Source organism: Cinclus cinclus, chromosome 2 (genome assembly GCF_963662255.1).
Source record: "Cinclus cinclus chromosome 2, bCinCin1.1, whole genome shotgun sequence".
In the NCBI taxonomy this organism is placed as follows: Eukaryota; Metazoa; Chordata; class Aves; order Passeriformes; family Cinclidae; genus Cinclus; species Cinclus cinclus.
The window spans coordinates 24523928-24534461 of NC_085047.1; the positions used below are offsets into that span (position 1 = coordinate 24523928).

The following is a 10534-nucleotide window of genomic DNA, read 5'->3' on the forward strand; positions in this document are numbered from 1 at the left end:
GAAAACATTATGACCTTAATTTATAGAATTATTTGTTAACTTCAAGATGCTTTTTCTTTTAATTTTCCCTTATTTCAGGATGTGTATCTCTGAGATGCTAGTTAATTTCTGTGTTACTTTAACATTAATAATCTGAGCTTCTAAACACGCAGAAAATTAATTTTAAATATTCCTGTAGTTTATTATATATCTTTTAGATGACACCATATGTTAATAGGTCTGAAAATTACAAAATGTTAGAATGCAGTCAAGAACAGAGCTGACAGAAAACCACTGAAGATTATTTTGATTTACTAAAGTAAAACCAGATTGATTGATTTATTTATTACTATTAAACAAGGAATACTGAGTGCCATGCTATCCAGTTCAAATATGTACACTGTGGAGATGTGCTCTTATTTTCTTTGTTCTAAAATATAATTTTCAGAAAGAAACTGCACTCCAAAGTTTCCTCCAAAAACCTAGTAAAGGAAATAAGTAACATTTATCTGCTGACCATACATTTGCACACCTAAAGGCAAACGGAAACACTCACCCGAATGACACCATCTTTTCCAACAGAGTAAAGTTCTCCTTCATCAAAAACTAACTGGCTGACAGGGCCCTCATGACAGCGCTTGTGTCCAACTTGACAGAGCTCTACTTTAATGAGGCCACCTTCCCAAAGAAGCAAATTGCCCCACTCAGTTCCTGAGACAACCTTCAGTGCAAATGGAGATAAGTAGATAAGCATGTGCATGTGCAGAAATACAGGCAAGAAATTAACATTTGTGGCTTCCTTCCATGAAAGCATTAAATCAATGGCAAAGTACAGACATTTGCAAGAGAAAATGTAAAGGCTGAGGAGTTCAACTTTTTAGCAATTTGCAGCACTGAAATGGTTGAAGATTAGGACCAAAAGTCTCTTTGTATTTCTGTACACTGTTTTCACATTAGAAGACACTCAGCTCTAAGCCGACACAGATCTTTCTCTGGGAATCACAACACTAACTATCTTCCAATTATTACAAAGCAAGACAGGGTTTGGGCAAATTGATGTCAATATTTTCTTCCCAGAACAATGCATCACAGGCCTGATTTTTAAAAACATTTTTAAGCAAATAGTAACTATCTAGCTTACGAAGCAGACTTTATATCAAAGCCTAAAAGGGTACATATTTTTTTTCTTTTTGTCACTTTTTCTTACTTACCTTCCCATCAGGCAGCTCCACAAAACTTAAAATGTCAGATACTGCAGTTTTCCCAAACCTGCCCAAAGCTCCTTGTAACTTGAGACCAGTTAATGTGAGAGCCATCTTCCAGAACCTGAGTACAGAAAAACACACCCCTCTCTGATACAAGATTTCCTAAACACCATTCAGTCGCTCTTAGACATTGCAATACCCTTACCAGGCATGCCAGTGCTATGAGGCAAGGGGTCCTCATGCAGTACTCTTTTTTGCAGGAGAACTTGGGGGTTTTTTTACTTGAAAATAACATAAAGCTTTACAACTACACAAACATTTCCCTATACTACTCCTATGAAAAAGTTAGAAAAAGGATTTGGAATACGCAGAATGAAGATTAAACTACTATTTAAAATTAAGTGCAAAATCCACAGCTACATCTTTCCAGCTGCAACCCATACACATAGTTGGGGATACCTATTTTATTCTTGCTGTGGAGTTTTGTAAATGCTTAGTTTTGTAAATCTAAGGGAATGAGGTCTTTGCTGAATGTCATCCAAGTCCTCTAGTGGAATTAAACTGTATTATAAAATCTTGCTGAGCCAAAGGTTTTATCCTAAATATTAATGTCTCCTGTGTGTGCAGGAGACATTACTTTTAAGATAACAATTGGAAATTGTAATTTGGGTCCACATTTGGGTGAAAGGTCACATTCATCCTGTAATAAAATCTATGTCAGAATTTATTTGTAGTATTTTAGCTCAAAAGAAAGTTTGTAAGGGACTTTTTTTTTCCTATTTCCATAAATAATGCATTCTAAACCACATTCTGTGAATAAACAAATCATTTGCTATTTCAGACCCACCTTGCAATCAAACTATAAAGCAAATCTCAGATTTTGATCTGATTTCTCCATTAAAATTCAAAGAAACTTTAGACGCATTATAATCTTAAAGATATCATTTTTCTTACAACAGAATCCCACTCATAGAATAACTCTCTGCTGTGTTAATATTTGAGTACTGGATAAACACAGAACAAAAATCCCATGATCTTAGCAGAGAAAGGAATGGATGGAAACATCTTTTTTAGGCTTTTGGTGTGATCAGAGGGTTTCTGATCCATGACTTGGCAACCAGCTCTAATGGCTGTCCAAAGAGCAGATGAGCACAAGAAATCAAAGGTAGAAAGCCCAGAAGGCATATATCCTACATTACCAGCTAGAAGACATGTATATATATGTATTTTTCATTACTACTTCCCAGCGCTTGTTAAAATTACAATAATGGAGCCAGAGGTACTGATATTTAACACCAAGCATCATCTTATTTGGACAGCTAAGATATTGAAAGATTTGTTTGACTGGCTGAAGGATTTGAAATTCCTCCTTTTTGTAATTGTAAGGGCCAGATAAAATAGCATTCCTCATTGGTACATGTTTGCTATTGATAGATTATTGTTAGTCATCTCCTGTGTATTATGACTGCAGAGGTGTTATGTATTAATCCTAACCAGCAAACCTACCTGATGTGTCCTGATCCACCTGTAGTTAGATGCTCTTCATTCTCAGCAGAAAACATGACCTTGTAAACATCCTGTGCAAAAGCTTTTGACCTCAACAGAGTCTCTTCTTGTTTCCAGTCCCAGATAGTCAACATGTAGTCAGGGCTGCTCCCAACACTGGCCAGCAAAGTGCCAGCACGGTTGAAATCACCAAAAACATAGGCTACCTCTGTTCCACCTAAGGAAACGTACAAGCCCCAATACACATGCACAGGAAAGAGGTAGAAACAACACAAAAATATATTCAGAAGAAGCTCAACTTTCACTGATTTTTTTTTCCATAAGTAATAGCTTTAGGTTGGCTATCTCAATCAAATAAAAGTTTCTTCCCATGCAATAATTAAAAAGCTTGAAACCAATGTTTTTTATTTTTGTTGTGAAGGACCAAAAGATTCTATTTCCTTCTGAACTAAAAATGATCCACTACTCCATCTGCTGGGATCTTTAAACATGAGCCCATCTCTATAAAATGAAAATGTAACATTTTACGCTACCTTTCAGTATTCTGTAGGGCCTTGCCGAAGGATATGTGTAGATGACAATATTTGGCTTCTTTCCTTTTTCTCCTACTGCAAAGTACTCCTTACTAGGGTGTGCCTTGAAAAAGTAGAAGTCCTGTTGCATGCTGTAATAACACCTTTGTCTTTATCCTGCTAAGTATTGTGTTATTGCATTCACTCACTCATTAGTCAAAACATACTGCCATAAATACTAGATTGCATTTGCCTGTGTTTATTCTGAACAACTGCTAGCCTATTGCTCAATATCAGAATGAAGCCACTATGCACACAAAATGCTATATCACACATATACTGCAGCATCATGTCAAATGGTAAAACAATCTGTTTTGTGATGCATTCTTTTACTATTCCCACCTAACTCAACCCACTAGTTGATCTTTCCATAGCAGTATTTGTGTCAGCAGCCATCTACTTCAGCAGACAGCTTCAGAAAAGCTATCCTGAATGACACTACTCTGAAGACGTGAAAATGTACACTGGTTCCCCAGAAAAGGTTGCTTTTGATGAAGCAGGACAGTCTGAGGCTGGTAGTCTGAAAGCCTCACTCATGTGCAGTAAAACTGAGAGATGGTAGAGCTTTCACAGGGTAAGGTGCTTCAAATTCAGAGACAGAACTTGAGACTTCAAGCTTTTGATAATTTTATTAGAGTGAAACCAGATACTTGTTCTCTTCATTTGTGTGGGAGCTTGATTTTCTAAATTTTAACTGCAAGTAACACTCTGTATTAGTATCAGTTGTGATTAGAACAGATGAAGCGTTGAAAAAAAAGTAAACTAATTGCTATGAGCCAAAAGATTTAAATAAGAATGCAAAAGTGCTAAAAATTAATCCCAGCTAGACCTGTTAGTCCTTTTAGGTAGCTGAGCCTGGGACTAAGGTGTGCAGATACTTGTTCTCTGCCAATTATATTGATGGGATGAGAAGCCAATCCTGAATGGTCCACACAGTCCTTTAATCAATATCACACTTTCTTATGTATATGCATGTGCAGCTGTAGGAGTCCCTCATATCTGGCAACCACAATCAAGCAAACTTTTTTTTTTCCCTAGAAAGCAACTAAAGTTCTTAAACAAGAAACAAAAGCCATACTGTGATAAACCCAATTCCACCGCCACCGCTGCTCCGGATGTATTTCTGATACTTAGTTCTCAGGTTCTGGAGCACCACCTGGTTGCCTGCTATATACCCCACAGTATGTCTATCCATCATCATCAGGTTTACAGGTCTGGTACAGTCATACCCAAAAGAATGTCTGGGAACAGTCCAATAAGGAAAAGATTAGACACTGGCTTTCTAGACAGTTTACTAAGTGGATAGAAATGCTTAAACTGAAACTGAAATGGGAACACTAAAACTAGTGACTAAGCCTGATGGCAGGATAGATAATTTTCCTCAGTATACAGTGAAAGTAAAATCTATCTTGACTCTATAACTGAAAGGAAGGCACAAGTAAAAGCCTTCTAAAGTTCATATCCCATTTTTTCATCTCCACTATGGGTACACCTCTTGCTTCTACTGGATCATTTGTAGCTGCATTGAATTCATATTTTATCTGTGTTCTCTTTTCAAATGAAATATAAAAGATGTGCATCAGATTACCACAATCTGTTCTACAGACAAGAGATCAAACCAAGCAAGTTTTCAAACTCACTTAATTGTTTACAGGCAGATGTATAAAAGGGGAAATCCAGTCTTCAACAGCAACTGAACTGTGTCTGCAGAGAAAACCACCAGCATATATGAAAGTCATATATCATATCCTACCCTTTTGGACCATACCTACCAAAGAGTTTATCATGGCTCTTAACTGATAGGCACCACTTCATTCTACCAGTTCAGATCTTCTGAGCACAAGAATACAAATCTACCTGGTTCCTTTCCCACTTCTCCCTTACAAGTTACACAGGAGCTCTTCTGCCCTCCCTCAGCTTCTTGGTGAACACTGGTGTGGCTACAGAGAAAAGGAGAGCTTTGCAAGGCATATTCTTATGCCAGTCTTCTGCCTGGTCACATTAGATTCTCCATGATCTAGTCCTACAGGACTGCTTATAATAGTAAGCACTATACCCAGTAAGAAATGTTTATGAGGTCAAGACAACACTTAAGATTAAATTCACCCAGAAGCATAATTGGCCAGGATTTTAACCTGTGTCTCAATAAAGGTATCCCACTAATGCCACATAGGCTACTCCAAATTTGACCAATACAGTTTTGAGAACATATATTAAATTTCACCAGCTTTGAATTTGCACACGGTCAACAAAAAGGATACTTAAAAATAAGAAGGTCAGTGGATATCTCAAGGTCATTAGTGGCATATGGTCCTGAATATACATCTTCATACGTATAGAAGAAGGTTTCTGCGATTTTCTTTTTTACCTTCCCAGGCTTTTTTTGTGATTCTGAGGATACTTGACTATGATCTTGCTCATCCAAATTGCCTTCTGCACATCAGAAGTGGGAACAAAACAGAAATTTATACACACCATATGTTTTGGGTTAGTTGCTGATATATGCACCTAACCATAAAAGGGAAGGAGTCACAATTCTTTGCCCCCTTTGACAGAGCAATCAATACTTCATTGCTCAAAACAAGTGTCCCATGTCTCAGTAACTACTTGTCCTGGAACAGTCTGCAACAAATACTCCCACAGGCTTTTAAAAACTTCACTGTAAATATTCAAAACTGAAGAATTTAAGCAAGAAAAAATTTGAGACCATTTGAAAAATACTGGTTTTAAAACTTTAAGTCTTAAACTTACCAAAGCAGTTCAGTTGAGGTTTGCTTGATATTTAGGTCTCCACTTTAAAAACCAAACAAATTTTAAAGTGTCCCTTTTCAGTAGCTATTGAATGCACATTGTTACATGAAACAATTATTAAAACAACATATAGTGGACCACCAGAAGACAACACTGTCCTCAAGAAAGCAAATTGCTGATGTGTGACACAGTGTAGCTCCTCACTGGATTGCAATGCATAACACTGTCACCTTGACTTCCAACTAGTCATAAGCACTCATTAAAAGTAGTTTCCAGTTGTTTATCTCAAGTTAAATCTATTTTGTAAGCATTTCATGCTGTCCTGACTCTTCTCTCTCCTAGGCATGCCATGAGAAACAAGCAAAGGGATCAGAGACCAGCAAAGTAAAGAGCAAAGTTAAGCCAACTGAAAGGGAGCAGAAATTCTCTATCACTGAAACTGATTACAGTCTGAGGCTGTTACGCTGTTCCTAATAATAACAGTAAAATCAATGAAAGCTAGAAAGTACTGGGGGTTTTAAGTTTGTGCCAACATCTCCTCAGTGGACGCTAGTTCTCAGCAGTGCTCTCAATGTCTGATTCCACTTGCTCCCCTTCTTCCTCCTGTTCCTCTGCAGTTGGTGATTCCCTTGAAACACTAGTTTTATTTTCTTTTGCAAACTATAATTGGGATCACCCTCTTAGGTATAAATTCATTTGACTAATTTGCTCATACATGCCATATTAAATAAATATGTAGTTCTGTAGTAGTAAAAGAATCTCCTCTGTCCAACAACAGACTTCATGCTGTTAATTAAGTGTAGAGGAGAAGCTTACTTCAAAAAAATAGTAATTTAAAACTTAGTGGAAGGAAAGAAACAAACACATTCTCTAACAGAAAAAAAAATGTAATGGGAAGATCAAAGAAATGCCAAAAGTAATGCAGCAATGCACCAAAAAATCCTTCCAAAGTGGATTTGTTATTCATGCTACCTGGATCTAGTGTGTTACATGACATGCAGGACACCTGAAATAGACACTGCACAGGCATTTCAAGACGAAAAATACATTAAAAAGAAAAATACTGGCCTCTTACTGAAAGAATCTGGTGGAGTTAAAAACCTGTTTTCAGTATTAGCTACAGAGACAGGTCTACGCAGCAAAAATTTTCAAGGGAGGGACTTTGAGAGCTGAGGCACAAGAGGAACAGCAGACACAGAGCTTAGTCCAGAACTTCACTATGACCAGAGTAAAAATAAAATTTTGTCACTATGATTTGCGTTAGAGATAGATGAAATACACACTTTTTTAAGTAGTGAAAAAAGGCGTCTTTATTAACCAAAGCTTGAATTTATAGTGTTTTTTAAAGTATCATGCTTAACTGTAATTGGTTGGTACCAGTTGATACCTTGTTTGATTAGTTAGTTTGTTAGTAGTGGCCATGTGCTTACTATGGTTTCTTTCTTTAGAAATGTTTGCATTCTTCCTCTAACGATCCAGAATAGTTTTCACAAGTGCTGTTAACTGTCACAATTTTAGAATTCCTTATGAGAATAAGCAGATTTACACTATCCTGAGGGATTCTATTCTCATGGAAAATTATCAGGCTAGCTCTTAGCTTAGCTAAAGTAATAAGGCCTAAAATATAGTTTTATAAGGTCTTTCTTTTATAAAGTTTTAGTTATATATAACAAAATTTGGCAACACCAAGAGCAGGAACTGGAAATGAAGCAAGAAAAGGTGACTGGTGGAAGAAGTCAGAAGTTACTCTAGGTTCAGTACTGAAATCATGATGTTACGTGAAAATACTCACCACTGGGATCTGCCTGTGCATTTTCTGCTGGTTCCTGTTCCATTGGAAAAGATGGATGTCCTCTCTCCCTGGAAGTGGTAAAGACAAACCTTTAGTATCATTGCCTTTGTTTGCCATTTAGACCATTTTCATTTCGTCTTGAATGACCTGGGATTCCCAAAGATGGCAGGTCTTCTGCCTGGGATAACCAGGGATAAAAGATATGTCCTACTTTGTACAGTGAATTAATTAGCTAAGGTTTTAGGACTTCGGGCTCTGAATAAACCACTACAGCAAGATTTTAATCTAAATACTGTGTAATGTGTTTACTGTATTGTACATGTGTTACTGTAAAAACATGATTTAAATGTGTTGAGCTTCTCTTTAATATAGTGGGATGAGATCTGCTTTTGAGACAACAAGGCTATTCCTTCATCTTTGTGGTGGACTTCACAAAAATAGCTGGAGACAGACATTCTGAGATCACCTAATATCTTGAAAGGAAAAGCAAGAGAGATGAATCTTTAAGAAAAAAGGATTTTCTTCCAAAACATTTTATAATGGACAACAAATTTCAAAAGTTGACACAATTAAAAACAAAAACAAGAACAGCTTAATTCCTCCCTCACATAATTTTCATCTTTCAGACCATCTTTTTCAGGGTGCTACGATTTTCACTAGTTATTGTCCTTTGAAGTGGAAAAGGTCTGTATTTGTCACATAAAACCCAAAAACATTGACCATTTCTTAAAAAGTCTCAAAAAGAAGGAAAAAGCATAAGCAATGCTTACTTTAAATTTTTTCTGCCTCTTGATTTCATATATGTTCTCCATTGCCAAATGAAACTCCTTAAAATGCACATTGGAGCAGCTTTTTATCAATATTACAACATTTAAAATCTATCCAAAATCTGAAAATTCAGAAGTAGCATAAAAAGAAACATGAACACACAGAATAAGAAATATGGGCAGGATGCAAGCAAATGTCTCTTCACTTGTAATCATGACTCTGATACCACTAACAAGTCCCCAGAAATGCATTTCCTGTTTCCAGTTTTGGGTCAGAATCCATTTGGAAAAAATATTTTGAGGAATTTCAGGATTTTCTGATATTTCAAGAAAGACAAAATGTCCTATGCCACTTTAATGCCACCCATAAGAAGGACAAGAAGGACAAATAAATATTTCAGATATGTCATTCCTGTTATATAGCCAATCTTCATGCGAAACTCCTGAGTATCTGCCAGAATCTGACTTCCCTGCAAAATTTCACATAAGAATTACAAATGAGCTTTCACCCCTTAGGAGTGCTGAGAAAAACTTGCAAATAGACAAGCAGAATGTTATACATTTAGAAAACAAATTAAAATAAAACAATTGCAATATATTTCAATATATTTAAATGAAATTAATGAGGTTTTAATGGGGTAACACAACTGATATCACTGAAGTTAAAGAAATAGTTATAGACTATTTGCATAATTTGATAGTGGAGTGTTCAGAGACCTGAATTTTAATTCCAAACCCAGTAATAATGTGTACAATTTGTATCCACCATTTCACCTCTGGCTGTCTCAGTTATCTCCTGTGAAAAATTAGATAATAATACTTACCCATCTTAGCAAAGTGTTTTGATATCCACAGAGAAAAGAGCTATAAGATTTCAAATTATTGTAACTAATTAGCAATCATTCATCTTCTAAAAATTAAAACTATCATAGTTTTCATTATCAATTCTTATCTGGAAAATGCTTTAGGCTGAAAGAGGATACGAACATTTCCACTTGCATTGATATCTGGGTTCTAGTTAAAGAAAGATACTGCAATGTCCACTGTGCATATTTTTTGAAGGCATTCAAGCACTGTGCCAAAGCAAATTTTGAATTTAAGGACTCAGAAGCTTGGGGGGGTAACGTGTCTACTTTGGCTGCAGATTCTAGGTTTCATGAATTGGCTGATGCAGAAAATTCTTGCGCGGGCTCACATGAGGCATGCATCTCTCTGAATGTTGATTTTATTTTCCTGAGGGGAGTTGACAGGGTATTTTGTGACGGATATCCTAAATCAGAAAGATTTAAGCCTTTTGATACTGAAAACTGAGATAGTGACAAGTAGAACTGGTGTGACAAATCTAGTAAGAAAAAAACAAGTTAGCAATCATATTTTTCTGCCAATGCTTGACCTGTAGGGTCAGGCCCTGAAGGGCTGAATATTTTCCTCCTAGTCCTAGTAAATCAAGACACTGACTTGAAATACTGTACCAGATCCACATCAGTTTCATCATTTCCAAGAACTCAGGAACTCGTTCCAAGTCAGGACTGAATTTAGGTTATCCTTGTTTCAGTGGACAGTGCTACAAGGTGAGAATTTCAGCAAAGATCCATTTTCTTCCAAATTGCCTTTTTCTTAGCTATGTTCTCAAAAGCCACAGAATGGAGAAATATGTTCATTCAGGTATATTACTTCAGTTATTTCAAAACTAATTTTTTTTGGTCAATTTTGCTACCACACAGAATCCTTATATTTGGAAGCTTCTCAAAAATTCTCAGTAAATTTGGACATTAAGGGATTTCTTATCTCGGACAATTGTCTGATTTATTCAAAATGCAGCATAATTAAATCAAACAGGTGTTTATTTCCTAACACGTAAACAAATTCAGTGAGAATTTCTTTCTATTTTGTCATTCTACACTTTTCTTCTCTCCAGAAAAAAGATGTTTAAGTGTATAAGCCTCATAAAGGCAGTTATTG

General features: G+C 36.2%; 1 protein-coding gene across 1 annotated transcript in view; it reads right to left on the reverse strand.

Moving 5' to 3' along the window:
• The window catches only part of CFAP44 (cilia and flagella associated protein 44), a 37750-nt gene extending 29902 nt beyond the window's left edge, over positions 1 to 7848 (reverse strand). The window contains exons 1-7 of the mRNA XM_062512528.1: positions 7806 to 7848; positions 5524 to 5701; positions 4341 to 4503; positions 3224 to 3326; positions 2691 to 2907; positions 1191 to 1305; positions 536 to 700 (exon numbers count right to left, since the gene is read on the reverse strand). Coding sequence (XP_062368512.1) covers positions 536 to 700; positions 1191 to 1305; positions 2691 to 2907; positions 3224 to 3326; positions 4341 to 4503; positions 5524 to 5701; positions 7806 to 7848 — 984 coding nt within the window. The remainder of the gene's footprint in view (positions 1 to 535; positions 701 to 1190; positions 1306 to 2690; positions 2908 to 3223; positions 3327 to 4340; positions 4504 to 5523; positions 5702 to 7805) is intronic.
• Between the last annotated feature and the right edge of the window lie 2686 nt (positions 7849 to 10534).